The following is a 14,271-nucleotide window of genomic DNA, read 5'->3' as shown; positions in this document are numbered from 1 at the left end:
TCTATTTATTTTATTTTATTTTAAAAAAAAAAACATTATTTGAAAGAAAACCTCGTTCCCACGTGTGATAAACACCACCCAAATCCCGCCAACCTCGAACCTAAAGAAAACCCAAAATACTTTTCCCATTCTCTGGAGTCACCGGTGGAGATGACCATCATGATCCACTGGTAAAAACACCCAGGGCTTTACCTTCGCTTCGATTTCTGGGGTTTTGAAATTTCGATTCTGGGGCGATGGATTTGGACGATCTTAACAAGGTCTGGGAAATCAAACCCCTAAAAAAGCCTGGAGAAGACGAAGCGAGGAAGATTCTAGAGAGGATAGCGAAGCAGGTCCAGCCCATTATGCGTAAACACAAATGGAGGGTCAAAGTTCTCTCCGAATTCTGGTAAATTGTTCCTCTGTCTAGACTCTGCTTTTCCGTTTTGTTGGTTCCCGAGACATTGTTGAAAAAGTAAGAAGAAGAAATGAAAAATCGGAAATTTATAATGGTTCTTGGAACCCCATTATGTTATAAGTTTCAAAGTCGCTTTATTTTTTTTTGTTTAAATGTGATTGATAGGTGCTCAGGCAAAGTTTTGAGTTATTTTATATTTCGGATTGCGAGAAAAGGAAAATATTAGAGAATAATATACTGAGTTTGATATGAGTTGCCTTTTTGTTTTGTTTTGTTTTGTTTGTGTTTTTGTTTTCTTTAGAGAGATCTAAATTTTTTTGGGAACTTGCCCGAAAAAAGAAATGGAACTTTTAAATTCAGTGAAAAAAGCCCTAAACAAGGATGTGTCTGTTACGTAATGGTACATTTGCTTTCTCTTTAGTTTTCGTCAATTTTTTTCGTTACTCAAGCTGAGTCTTTATTGAGTTTCTATCTCTTGTCTCAAGCTTCCCCAAAAATTATACTGCTGCTGTTACTCTACAATTATATTTTGTGTGTTTTCTTGGCAATCGAATGAAGTTCTTAAGGTTTGATTTTCATCTAAGTTTGTAGTGTTTTGACTTCCATATGATAATTATAAATAAACAAATTGGCAGTCCAACGAATCCGTCTCTTCTGGGGTTGAATGTGGGAGGTGGGGTGAATGTGAAGCTGAGGCTTCGAAGGCCAAACAGGGATTGGGATTTCTTCCCTTTTGATCAAGTTCTTGATACAATGCTTCATGAGCTTTGCCATAACGCCCATGGCCCTCACAATGCCAGCTTCTACATGCTTTGGGATGAACTTAGAAAGGTATTTTTAATTTTCCCCTTCATTTAATAACAGTTAACAATAGGTGTTTCATTTCTTGTAAGGGTGAATTTTTCCTTTTAATTGTGAAATGTATTTTGCGCATCATAAGCAACTAAAAGATTTCACTTGTTTGTATTTATAGCCCTTTATAGAAAGGTATATTTCATTTTACATTAGTGTGGTTGGAAGTCATTGCAGCCATTTACCGAGCTCCATTCATGGGTAGATGATCACGTGTCCAATCCCAAGTGAGGATCAACTTATTATACGAAGTAAATCTATTGATATCTGAAAAGTTCTGAAGATATTCCCTTTTTGATGAGTAAATGTACTCATTAGAGAAAGAAAAGCAGTGTTGTAATTGGATTTTTGCTCATGATATGCGAGATCCATTTGGATTATTAACCATACAAATTGTTTTTCTTCAAAATTTCTGCTTGGACCAGTTGTACGGTGTTGCAATATGTAGCTTATATATATTGTACTGAATTGTCTCTGTTGCCTCTTCATTTGGATAACATGTGTTTTCGGATCTTATTTATAATTTCATCCAATTGGAGCTAGGCAAGGGTCAAAGAGTCTGACCTATTTGTCATTTTGGGTACTCCTTGTGTTTGGGTTGTGGAATCGTAATACATGCTTTCCAGCTTTGAAATCAGTTTTTAAGAAAACTATGGAGAAAGCAGGGTTTTTGGTAGTGCAATTTGCTGCTATTATGTCTTTTTCTTATTTGTTGCATTATGCATGATGCTTTTGATTATGTACAGGAATGTGAGGAGCTGATGGCCAAGGGAATAACAGGAACGGGACAGGGATTTGATCTTCCTGGGAGGCGTTTGGGTGGTTTCTCCCGCCAACCTCCTCTTTCATCTCTCCGCCAAACTGCTTTAGCGGCTGCAGAAAAGAGAACGCGCTTGGGATCTCTTTTGCCATCTGGACCCAAACGTCTTGGCGGTGATAGCACTATTATGACTGCACTTAGTCCAATACAAGCGGCTGCAATGGCTGCTGAAAGAAGATTACAGGATGATATTTGGTGTGGTTCTCAGTCTTGGGAAGCTTCTGGGGATGCAGAAAGTGGCTCTGATATCTTGCAGAACCTTCTATATAAGGAGCAAAGTGGAGTAAGCTCAAGGGTAGGTGTTGGTTCAAGTGGACATGCTGTGGATGCAGTATCACGAAAAAGAAATCAGGAATTAGATCAAAGCTTGTTTCGTCAATCTTCCATTGATCATCTGGGATCCAATTTTGTTGATTTATCTACGGATGCTTCAACCTCTGGCTCGATGCTTGGTCATGACATTAGATCTCAAAAGAGAAGTTGCAAATCAGATAACACTTTATTTTCTCAGTCTACTTCTAGGCGTGAATCTGTTGTGGATTTGTCCAGTCCATCTTTTGAGCCGGTGCCTAGTCATAATACAATGTGTGATAGAACATTGAATCCAGAGGAACCTGCTATGTGGGAGTGTGGAACATGCACTTTATTGAATTCAGTAAGTGTTTTTTTGCCTAATATTATTTCATTATTCAATTATTTTATGGAACAGATATTTTTTCTATATATCCTTTAGGATATGTAATGGTATGTTCATTCAAAGTTCATTTTTGGATACTTGGACAAAGTTCAACTAAACTTGGAGAAAGTTTAGTCGGAAATGGATTTATCACTCAATTTTATTATTTTGTCCCACTAATGCTTTTGCATGTGAATGATGGTGTATCACTGCAGCCGTTGGCTCCAATATGTGAGCTTTGTAGCACACAAAAGCCAGAAGATGTTCGTACCAAGTATAAACTCTGGTCCTGTAAATTTTGTACATTGGAAAACAGTGTGAAGTCGGATAAATGCTCTGCATGTGGTCAGTGGAGATACTCGCATGGACCACCAGTGTCGGTCCAGGCTCCGAATCGTGGCACTTGAGAGGTAAAGTTTAATTGGCCAACAATCTCCAGATTTGCCTATGTTCTAAGTCATTGGATAAACAGTTAACTTTGCCAATGTACATTTTTGTCAAGTTGTTATTGGATACACAGTTAACTCTGCCAATGTACTAATTGGTTTTGTTATGTCTATCTTCATGGGAATGACATATGTAAGGTGTCCTTGTATTGGTAGAATCAAGTTTTTGCTCATATCTGTGTTCTATTTATTGATCTATGCACATGCTCTGGCTTTATACTATTTTCTATCAGAGTTGTCGTGAAAGCATGAAAAGGGAAAACAGTCTAGAACCCATATGAATCCTCTGTGGCATGTAAAAAACTATGACTGGTAGATAAACGAGTTGATCAAGCATGTGTCATTGATCTATTCATTGTTCCATAAGTTTTATCATCGGCAGCTTGCAAAGGCACGTTGCCGATCCCTTGTGGAAGGCTTCTGAGAATCTCTGGCAACACAGGTGTGATGGAGAGGTTTCTATTCGACTGGCATAGTTGTGGCAGGGAAAGAAGTTGATTCTTTGTCTTGTACATTCAGCATCATCGGTTGGGGCTGCTGAAGCCTCAGGGCACCAGGCAGAAACGCAGAATGGCAAACGACATGGATAAGGCCAAGGAAGCTATTATGAGGCAGATTTTTTTTTTTTTTTTTATTTTTTATTTTTATACGAAAAAAAAGAAAAAAGAAAAGAAAAAGAAAAAAAGAGAGTGGTGTGAGAACCAGCAGATAGCATGGTGTCGGGTACCCCGTTTCCCTTTAATTTTGTAGGACATCATGATCTCGTGGATATTTAATAAAAGTTACGGGTACATAAAATTTGGACCATCCAAAAAATTATAGTATATATGTAAAATCATGATAAATTAATTACAACAATTTTTTATCAGAAATTCTTAACAATCAGATGTGATAGTTTACATAATACTTATATCAACTGTTAAAATGTGGGATGTCGCGTAACAGTTAACATGACACTTATCATATTTACAAATTGATATAGTAATTTACGTAATAATTATTACGATGACGACTAAAATATGGACAGCCATGTGACCATTCATTTGGCACTTTTCTCACGTGAGTTTGTAAGTATATATATATTTTTATTTTATTTTTTACTTAGCAAGTCTGTAGGGAGGTGAAGCTAGAGTTGTACTAGTTCAAATATTTTCCCGTCTAGAATAGAAAAAAAAAAAAATAGTATCCCAAATATTTTCCTAATTTTTATTGATGATATCATTTCATAATATTAATAATTATAAACTGATTTTTTTAAATACAACTCTATCTCGTGGGGCATAAAGAAATGCTATATTATAACATATTGTAAAATGGTTTGCGAGGAACACATATCTTGCAAAAGTGGTCACATGGTGATAGAGTCTTTCGCGACCTATCATCTCTCACATTGAGTGCGTCGTTGGGAATCCTCACCTTACAAAGATAGTTCTGGACTTGGGGTCCTTGGGGGAGATGGAGCAGTCTTCCCACAATCACCTAGCAGAAGGTGAATTGTCTCATTGTAAATCATATTCAGGGTGAGAGAGTTCTCTGTAACTCATCGCTGTAGAGAAAATGGTGGATTCTAAAGATCCTTCCACCCTCACGGTCACCTCGTCTTACTTTATAGAGGTGGTCGCGAGGGTAGGGTGCCTAGCGCAAGAGAATTATGGGCTGCAAATGACTCCCCCACTCATTTTTTGTTATTTAAGGAAATTTTCGATTGTTTTGAAGGACAAGTGTAAATTGCATGTTGGATTGAGAGGTATGTACATACTGTATACATGAAAAAGAAAAAACAGAGCACTAAATTTTTTTTCTGTGTTAGATAGCCCATGACCACTTACTAAAAAAAATTAAAAAAATTGATAGCCCATGGGCCCAAATAGAGTCAGCCCCCACTTTGAAAAAAAATAAAAATAAAAATAAAAATCTTTAAACAAATAGTTTACCTATTCTTCTTCTACCACTCCTGACTCCCCTGTTCTTGTTTCACATACACCAGCTCAGCTGCATGGGATGCACATGTCCAAGGCCCTGCAACTCTCACACCTCCCATGTCCGAGACCCTTTTAAGGTATCCTTCTCCTCCTCCTTCTCTTACCTCATCTCCTCCTCTATCCATTCCATTTCTCTGTTCTCCCTCGTACCTACCAAAACAGGCACAAAACCTTTTGTACCCACTTCTCTCTTGAAAATTTCCACATCACCACCCCCGGGTTCTTTTCAAGCCTGCTGAAGTTTTAGTCTTTTGGTTTAAATTGAGATGCCAATTTCATTTTCTTTGTGATGATTCTCTGGTAAAAAAAAACGCAGCCAAAGGCACATATTTGCGCCTCTTGGGTGGCTTTCAAGCCCTGACTCACTTTTTGTGACCCTGAGGTTTCTGATCTGCTTGTAAACCTTCAAAGCACTTGTCTTTTTCTGGTTCTGGACAATTTTTGGTCAAATACCCGGTTCTGAGTTGTTGGAATTCTCCTGTTTGGTGGTTCTTAGGCTTTAATAGAAATTTACGCTTTGATTAAATGGTACAACCTTTTGGAATTGGTGCAACTTGCGAGGGTGTTGCACTAAATCATTTGGGTTTGATGTGTTGAGTCAAGTCCCACTTGCCTGGGGCATCTTCAGGGTTTGTACCTGGGATTTTTTGATCTGCTTTTTGATTCTCAAGTTATGGGCTTTTGTAAATTCTGGTCAGTTTGATGATATACCTGGCGTTTTTTGGCTAGAGTTCTTACTGTTTGGGCAGATTGAGCTTGAGTTTGAGTTTTCCTAGGGTGATTCACCCTAAGGATTGAATCCTTGGCTGTGTTGCTTACTAGGCAGCGCAAACAGTTGGATTCGAACCCTTTGCTGTCTCTAATGGGCACTTCAGCCATGTAATTTAAATTTCAAGTGGGTTTCTGGTGTACTGTATTCCTGTTAGCTCCTTGTGCAAAATGACTGGAAATAGTCACTGTTTTGTGGAGTGGAAAGAGGAATTTGTGTCGCAGGAGCGTGGAAATCGTGTGGTTCACTATTTCTTGAAGGATTCCGGTGGGGAATCCGTCCTTGCGGTTGTGGGAACTGAGAGAAGTGTTAGGCACATGTTCTATGTTGTTGCCGAGGAGTTCTTGCAGGTTTATGGGACGGAAAGTTCTATCCATGCTGGTTATAAATGGCGGTCGAGAAGAGAGGTCGTGGACTGGCTTACGTCTATGCTATCGAAGCAGCAAGTACATGGAGATCGGTCTGGTATGTGTTGCCCCTTTTGGATGTTTGGGTTTCCTACCCTTTCTTATCCCTGTAGATTTTAAAAAACATTCCACGAGTGGCTCTGAATATCATTAATATTAGGTTTTTGATATACAGCTTATTAGATGTTCCATTCACTGTTGTCTGTATTTATGTTTAGAAAAACATGGAAAATTTAGTAGGCCATAACGTGGGCAAGCATTGCCATAGCTTACTTCAAAATTGGTGTCTTTTGTGGTCCTTGATACTAGAAATCATGCTCTTTCTATTTTCTGTCTTGTATGTCTTGTGTCTTATGGGTCCTAACATGCAAGTAACTTTCTACCCTTGTTCCTCCATATTTGTCACAGTATCTTCTCTATAGGTATTGCAATTTTCTTATTGTTTTCGCTCTTTTTTGAGAAATACAAATATATTTATCTTGCTTGAGTCATTGATTCATGACATCATATTTTCTCACAACATACTGTTGATGCAAATCTTTGAGCCACTATCAAGGTTGGAGTTCATTAAATTCTAGTAGTTATTATTTGTGTTTTGGAGAAGGTTGCACCATTTCTCCTCCTCTCCCTTTTTCTCTGTCTTAAACCTTTTATACATATGTGAAATGTGATAGAACTTTGTCCAGACAAGATCATTCAAATGGAACATGGTAGTATCTGTCACAATTTACAAGAAATCCCGTGTTAGAAAGTTTACGTTCTTCTCCATCTGTATTGCGTTTTGCATGAATCATACGTAGCTTTTATTAAGAGGAATAAATCATAAGTAATATACTTTGGTCAGCATATGTGGAGCTTGGACTTAGTAGTTCAGGTAAGGCAACACATTGTGGCCTTGGATGTAATGGATAAAAGGAATGCTAGCGAAATGCCAATCACGCTGGAGCATTATGAGTGCTTAATTCAGCACTGGAGTTTTTTTGTTTTTTATTTTTTTATTTTTATTTTTGATTTAGAAAAATAAGGTGGTTGTATAATTTTTTATATCTTTTGCTAAAATTCATATCAAGATGATTAGTCTTAAAATTATTAGTTGTATTTACTAGTTAAAGTTACTTTATTAGCATTCAAATAGTTGGGATGTTTTCTCTGGAACATTTACATTTTGTCTTCAATTTTCAATGACAGAATCCCCAAAACATGAGTCAGCACAACCTTTCGGGTCTCTGGAATCTCCAATGGATGGAGTGGGTGTTGCACAGACTCAAGGACCAGATGATACGGTATATTTTTTTTAGTGCTATGAATCTATTTAATTATTAATCAATGCTCTCTATTCATCAAAAAATTATTAATCGATGCTCTCAATGCTTATCTGACACCTGTGTATATCAGGGCCGTCTTGCAAGGAGTTTCAAGGGACACCATCCAGACATTGTTTGGTCAGGTGTTGCATGGAAATGTGGTAAACAGCTCAAGCATTACCCAGCATTTTGCAGGAATGGGACTACAATAGCGGTAAGCTTCTACCTTTTAATTTAAAAGGGAACACAAGATATGGGGTGTTTAAAATGTTAAGAGATGATGTGTTAAGGCATGGTCCTTCTTGCTTTTAACTCTCACATCTCATTTTTAAAAACTTACATTTTCAATTCTCAGATTAAATCAGTTGAATGAAAATAGAGTGAGAACATTCAGCAAGAAAGAGATTCTAATTTTTCCTATTGATATACTACATGCCTCATATTCTTCATAGCAATACATGTACAACTCATTCAACCTTGACATGTTGATGCATGACCTCAGGAGATTTGATTTGAATAGTCTGCATTATTTTTGAGCATTGCCTTGAGGTGTGCTTCTTGGTGTAAAGCTCACTTGCTAAGAGTGACTGTCATTTAAATGTTACACTTTTTCTTCAATTTTACTGGCATTCTTTTCCTCTGACAGTTTCTCGTCTTTCCTGGTACCCAGATTCAATCTTTTGTCTTTGTAATGGCTAAGGGAGAAAATCACTATCTTGCTTATTTGGAAGATATGTATGAAGACAAGAGGGGTCAGAAAAAGGTGAAAGTAAGGTGGTTTCACCACACTCAGGAAGTCAAGGGGATAATTCCTATACAAAACCCTGACCCAAAAGAAGTTTTCATCACTCAATATGCACAAGTCATTAGTGCAGAGTGTGTAGATGGTCCTGCCACAGTCTTAACCCGTGAACATTATGAAAAATGTTTAGCTTCTTTTCCTCATCCCTTATTAGCCAGAATACATCTTTGCTATCGGCAGTTTAGAAGTAACAGAGTGAAGCCTTTTGACCTCACCAAATTGCGAGGCTATTTTGATCAACCAATTCTCTCTTGTTTGGGTCCCGATCCCTTCCCAAGGTCTGAGTCTATTTGCCATGGTCTTACTGGGGAAGAAGCTGAACAGTTAAGCCCAGGTGACAATATAAAGCTGGGAGCTAAGAGGACCAGAAGTGGTAGGATGTGTCACAGGTTTGTGGCAGATCATTCAGGGGTCAGAAATTCTGGTAGAGTTCGCCAGATGGTAACATATTTACCTTACGAGAACTTAGATTATGGTCTGTCAGGTAGCCGAAGATTGCTTTCCCTAAAGCATGTTGAGTGTCACCCTTGGTATACCCCACTATTTAAGGTTGATGAAAAGATAGAGTTGCTCTGCCAAGATAGTGGCATCCGAGGCTGCTGGTTCAGGTGTACAGTAATGCAAGTATCACGAAAACAGTTGAAAGTTCAATACGACGATGTGCGGGATGAAGATGGATGTGGCAATCTTGAGGTATGCTCAAGCATTTGATTATTCTCTACGATATTTTCCATATGGTTGAATCTCTAAATAGAGGAATAAAAATAATGGTTTGCATTGGAATTTTCCTTTATAAGAAATAAATGATTTACATTCATGGTATAATTTTATAACTACAGTAAGTTGAAGCCATAGCTTTTGCACAATATTAGTGGACTAAATGTCGACTCTAGGTATGCCTCATCTTTTTGAATTTTAATTCTGATTGACCCTTTTTGATTGGAACTTTAGACGTCTTTTTTGTTTGTAGTTTGTTTTAATTTTGAAAGAAAATGCTGTTGACCAGTAATGAGTTGCAATCTAGCATTGTCAGCTCTAACATATCTTACGTGTATCTCCTATGTTTTTTTATGAAGTCTTGTGTATCTCCTAATTTCCTTTTGAATCCAGAATTCCTATCTTGAAAAGTAGTTGCTATGTTCTCCAATTTGTAGGAATGGATCCCTGCTTTTAGAATAGCTATGCCTGATAAACTTGGCATGAGGCATCTGGGTCGCCCTACAACTAGGCCAGCCCCTCCTTCTAAAGAGCAATCAGACCTTGCTCTTGAGGTTGGGACCGCAGTTGATGCATGGTGGAGTGATGGCTGGTGGGAAGGAGTTGTAACTGGATTGGATGACACTGGTGATGGTACCATGCAAATTTACTTCCCTGGTATGACTATTAAGCTTCATGTTCACTTTCTTTTTGCTTCTTTTTCCTCCCTTTTGCCCTCTGTAATGTAACTTCTATGGTGGTTAGGTGAGAGGTTGCTATTGAATATACCCAAAAAGGATCTAAGAGAATCCAAAGATTGGATGGGGGACCAATGGGTTGACATACATGGAAAGCCTGACATACTGTCAGCCATCTCTGCAACTATTGGCTTGGACACTAAGCTTTCCACATTCTCAAACATTGTCAAGGATATCAATTCTGGTTTTTCTATGTCATATGTTGAAGTTCCTAGCAGTACTAAATTAAATACTGATGAAGATGAAAAAGTCGATTTAGCCGCATTTGCCAGTTCTGATGGCCTTCCTGAAGATGTGGACAGGGCCATTGATAAGAAGTCACCATCATTAAATGACAGAGGAACTGAGGTTGATGGTGTTGACACAAATTACAGTTGTAATAATGTAGATGATGTCCAAGGTAATGATGATAATGACAAACACAATGATGGTGAGAATGGTGATAACACACAGAATTTTGACAATTCCGGGCAGAATTATAAAGCATTAGAACTCATGGAATTGGCAGCATAAGAATTTCAGTAGCAGTTTGATGCCTTAATTTATGGTGGTGAGGGTGGAAGTATATTTGGTTGATTTTGACTGGTTTGAGTCCGTTGTTTGGATGCTTGTAAATAGTTACACGGGTGTAGGGGAAGCTCATTGCATTTGGACTTGACTTTGTAGCCTTTGTAGTTGTACAGGTTTGAGGTTTAGAATCGTATGATGGCTACTGGTATTCAATGAGTGTATTAGAATTTAAATTCCTTGCTTAGAAGCGCTTCAAATGAGTTAGATTGACTCACTTATGTGCTTCTTACTTATTCCTTGTACCATCAAATTTGAAGACTGCTATGAAGTTAAACAAAAAAAAAGAAAAAAAAAGAGAGAGAAGACTTTTTTCTTCTGCATCTTCTTTTGGACTCTTCCGACATTTCGATGGTTGGTAAGCTATTTGACTTGGAATTATGTTAGAAATTATATTTTTATTTCAATTTGTTGATTTAGCGGTGCTAATAAACTCTTGGATCAGTTCTTGTTAAAAAAAAAAGTTCAACGGTTGATTATCACTGTTATGTCAGCAAAATGAGATAAAATGTGGTTTCTAGCTCTACTTTTTTACTTGTGCTGAAATCATTCTTTGCTGCTCTCTTTGATGCATGTACGCACACAGGCACACAATCATGGAGTCGGTATCTATTGCCATCATCTTACAGTAAACACCAAGTAACAAAGTGCATCACAGTGAAGAATACATGTTCTGTCATATTTCATTACAATGCCAATAGATACAGTTTTAGCATACACCATTTTGAATACCCCTGTTGTTTCTACTTTTACGACAGAGAAAGAAAAGGAAAAGGGAAGAGAAAAATCAAAATTGCGGTGCCTATGAATCCCTGATGAACGTGTTACGTGAGACAAGCACTACAGCCTAAGCCATTGTTCTCCACTAATGAATTTCTTGTCCAGAAAAGGCCTAACTTCCTCATTGCTGAAAGACTTCGACCATGGCGCACGACCACTTGTGTCTGCTCCTCTGCCCCTGCACTGGTATTCCCCAAACACTACAGTCCTGTATATCCAAAATTTTTAGTTTCTCAGTTAGATCCTTACAATATCTAAGGTAAAAGATCCTTACAAGTTTTAGTCAATTAGGATATATACTTCTGCCTTGATGGTTGCTTCCAGTCACTCCATCCTGAGGAAGTTATGATATTATCCATATTACAGTATGAGTATACCACTCTTGAATAATTTCCCCAAGCTCTTCCCAAAAAGATATTGCCAGTTCCAATGATTGTGCAGTTCACGAAAGAGAACCCTGTAGTATCATATGGTGAATCCCTGTGATGGGCTGCAATTGCTCCCCAATTTTGGGCAGTTGATTGAATGACACAGTCCTGTTTACAGGCACCCCACTCCAACTATTAGAATCATAAAACAAATTGGCACAGCTTAGATATGGGTTTCTCTTCACAAAACAATATCTACAAGGAATTTTACCTGATAGAGTGATGTTGATGTTCCAAAGATGAAGTCCACACTTCCTTGAATGTGACACTGGTAGAAGTAGTGTGATCCAGCATCATCTAAGAGGGTATCCTGTGTCCCCAAAATCTTAACTCTATAGAACACTGCTTTATCACCAGCTACTCTAAGTGCCACTGCTTGCATTCCATATCCTCCGGGCACTGCAACTACTGTGTTCTGCAGAAACCAATGTGGTTTTTATAAGGAGTTATTTGATGCTGTAAAAGTAAAACGAATGAAGAGAGTTGGTTGTTACCTCAAAAGTGATTCCAGTTGCACAAAAGTAATCGGATTCTATTGCTACAGAAGCTGATCTATAGGTTCCAAGTTGAGCTCCGTTTTGGTCTTTATCGGATGCTTTATTGTTCCAAGTAATTATTGTATCGGCCGATTGATTCTGACTCCCTATGAATGAAATATATGGCTTCGAACTTGGCACAAATACCTTCTCTCTAGAAAGATACAACAATAGGTTATATGTTTCGATTCTCATTAAATGATAATAGTTAGCATTAATCACAGAATATACATTAAGTTCTTTATACATAGCATTTATTCATAGAATATACACACTATATATATATATATTGATGAATAAGTCATTCCATTGAAAGGTCGTTTGGGTTTACGATTTCAAAATGGGTGACTTAAAAATAGCGATTTAAAAACACAATTTTTAAAAACGCAATTAAGAGTGATAAAATTGCAGGTTGACTTTTAAAATTGTGAGTTTTAAAACGTGCTCCATTACCTGCGAATTGAAACGCAAAATTTTTCTGCATTTTCAAATTATAATTTTTTAAAATTGTACTCTAAAACAATACATTTTTTACGACTTGGTTTAAAATTACACTTTAAGAATGTAAAATCAGAGTACCAAACGCACTCTCTGAAGCATTAAAGCTCAAAGCATAGAAACACAACTATAGAAACTCAAGCAACCAACTAGTAGGTAGTAACAAAACTAACACACTCTTAAACAGAGGATACAACAGACAACAACAAAAGAAACAAGCAAATGACTCATTTACTATGAACAGAAAAGGGGAATTCTCCATAGGAAACAGAGTTCTTAAAACTAGAATTCTTAAAACTTTTCTTGGAAGACACAAACAACAAGATTTATAATGTGTGTGTGTGTGAGAGAGAGAGAGAGAGAGAGAGAGAGAGAGAGAGGAGCAAACCACTTATAATCCATGCAACTACTTCTAATACCCACGTAGCCACCATTTGATCCTACTCAGCCCCATAAATAACAGAACTATTATGAAAAAATGAGATCAAAATACTATTATATTCTGATTCTGGAAATGTTCAACCAAAACTCACCAAATAATGACCAAAAAAGTTCTACATCTATATCTGCTATGCGATCAATTCTTACACATTACCTGTATATACCAGAGTGAATATAAATTTTGACTCTTTCTGTATTATGCTCTGGAACCATATCAACCGCTGCCTGAACCGTTAGACAGTCCCCTTCACCATTCTTGTCGACCACAATAACCCGACTTCTTTCATAATTAAACTCTCTGATGTCCAATCCTGCCTTATGCACATCCACTTTCATATCATCCCAACTGATATAATTCTTGGGATTCGCTTCAACTTCCACATATCCCTCTTGAATACCATCCAAAACCACCAAGAAAGCCACAACAAAAGCACTGAAAACAGATAAACCCATGAAACTTTTCACTGATGATCAGCTTCCAGTATATATATTTCTTCTGGGTATCTCAGACTCTAATGTTAAAGACTTTGCCAGAACATTCCATGGCCTTCTCTATCCAAATACCGTTATTTTCTTTGTGGGTGTCTCTGATTTTGAGAGTTACAAGTTTTGGAGTTGGAGGGGTGCGAAAGAGGTGAATGTAATAAATGTGGGAGCGCGGTGTCGTGTCTCTTGCAATCCTTATGAGAGTCCAGCCCTCAGAAGAGCAATAAGAAATCATGCTAGTGTATACAAAAGCTATAAAAACAAGTGGTGCAGTTATTGTAGATGGAGGGTGAGTAGAAAGATGATGCTTTGTATGGGAGCTTAAACTTGAAAGAATTCAAAGAGACTCTGTGAATATATTTCAGTTGAAAGGTGGTTTTTTTTTTTTTTTTTTTCAACACTTCTACTGTTTAATAAGTGTGAGTTTTTTCTTTGGCTTTTTAGATCATGCAGAAGGTGGTTTTTTTTCACTTTATTAGTGAGTAGTTGAAGAGAACCTCAAAGTGAAAAGAGCGGTTATGCTTCTTTAGCTGATGAAACTGAAGAACAAAAACCTCCTCGGATTTTCAAAATGTATTTGTATACAAAAACACTGTCTTTCCATGAGCGTTGATCGAGAGTGG

General features: G+C 37.5%; 3 protein-coding genes across 4 annotated transcripts; 2 read left to right on the top strand and 1 right to left on the bottom strand.

Moving 5' to 3' along the window:
• On the top strand, positions 1-3,836 carry LOC133874575 (uncharacterized). Of its 2 annotated transcripts, XM_062312430.1 has the most exons (5): positions 1-391; positions 1,036-1,231; positions 1,999-2,727; positions 2,964-3,158; positions 3,637-3,836. In XM_062312430.1, the coding sequence occupies exons 1-4, from the start codon at positions 237-239 to the stop codon at positions 3,153-3,155; spliced, it is 1,272 nt and encodes a 423-aa protein (XP_062168414.1). In that variant the 5' UTR covers positions 1-236; the 3' UTR covers positions 3,156-3,158; positions 3,637-3,836. The 2 variants fall into 2 exon arrangements, with proteins under 2 accessions (XP_062168414.1, XP_062168413.1); XM_062312429.1 differs by lacking the exon at positions 3,637-3,836 and having other exon boundaries at positions 2-391; positions 2,964-3,326.
• A 1,316-nt stretch (positions 3,837-5,152) lies between these two features.
• LOC133874830 (uncharacterized) lies at positions 5,153-10,798 on the top strand. Its single transcript, XM_062312701.1, has 6 exons — positions 5,153-6,410; positions 7,541-7,635; positions 7,748-7,870; positions 8,327-9,151; positions 9,613-9,832; positions 9,920-10,798. Exons 1-6 carry the CDS (start codon positions 6,116-6,118, stop codon positions 10,423-10,425), a joined length of 2,064 nt encoding a protein of 687 aa, XP_062168685.1. The 5' UTR covers positions 5,153-6,115; the 3' UTR covers positions 10,426-10,798.
• Positions 10,799-11,258: 460 nt separating this feature from the next.
• LOC133874831 (pectinesterase QRT1) lies at positions 11,259-13,776 on the bottom strand. The gene is made up of 5 exons (XM_062312702.1): positions 13,317-13,776; positions 12,182-12,377; positions 11,899-12,102; positions 11,560-11,795; positions 11,259-11,467 (listed from the first exon to the last, which is right to left on the bottom strand). Exons 1-5 carry the CDS (start codon positions 13,613-13,615, stop codon positions 11,320-11,322), a joined length of 1,083 nt encoding a protein of 360 aa, XP_062168686.1. The 5' UTR covers positions 13,616-13,776; the 3' UTR covers positions 11,259-11,319.
• Positions 13,777-14,271: the final 495 nt, after the last annotated feature.

The sequence above is a fragment of the Alnus glutinosa genome, chromosome 8 (genome assembly GCF_958979055.1).
Source record: "Alnus glutinosa chromosome 8, dhAlnGlut1.1, whole genome shotgun sequence".
NCBI classification, from domain to species: domain Eukaryota; kingdom Viridiplantae; phylum Streptophyta; class Magnoliopsida; order Fagales; family Betulaceae; genus Alnus; species Alnus glutinosa.
Note: the sequence above shows the minus strand (reverse complement) of the source record. Positions and strands in the feature narration are given on the sequence as shown.

Excerpts from the sequence above, each read along its gene's own strand:
- LOC133874575 (XM_062312430.1), top strand. The coding sequence starts at position 237 with ATGGATTTGGACGATCTTAACAAGGTCTGGGAAATCAAACCCCTAAAA. Across the intron at positions 1,232-1,998 it reads TTTGGGATGAACTTAGAAAG|GAATGTGAGGAGCTGATGGC; the intron begins GTATTTTTAATT and ends GATTATGTACAG. Across the intron at positions 2,728-2,963 it reads CATGCACTTTATTGAATTCA|CCGTTGGCTCCAATATGTGA; the intron begins GTAAGTGTTTTT and ends GTATCACTGCAG.
- LOC133874831 (XM_062312702.1), bottom strand. The coding sequence starts at position 13,615 with ATGGGTTTATCTGTTTTCAGTGCTTTTGTTGTGGCTTTCTTGGTGGTT. Across the intron at positions 12,103-12,181 it reads CAACTGGAATCACTTTTGAG|AACACAGTAGTTGCAGTGCC; the intron begins GTAACAACCAAC and ends TGGTTTCTGCAG. Across the intron at positions 11,796-11,898 it reads CATCAACATCACTCTATCAG|GACTGTGTCATTCAATCAAC; the intron begins GTAAAATTCCTT and ends GCCTGTAAACAG.
- LOC133874830 (XM_062312701.1), top strand. The coding sequence starts at position 6,116 with ATGACTGGAAATAGTCACTGTTTTGTGGAGTGGAAAGAGGAATTTGTG. Across the intron at positions 7,636-7,747 it reads CTCAAGGACCAGATGATACG|GGCCGTCTTGCAAGGAGTTT; the intron begins GTATATTTTTTT and ends TGTGTATATCAG. Across the intron at positions 9,833-9,919 it reads CATGCAAATTTACTTCCCTG|GTGAGAGGTTGCTATTGAAT; the intron begins GTATGACTATTA and ends TATGGTGGTTAG.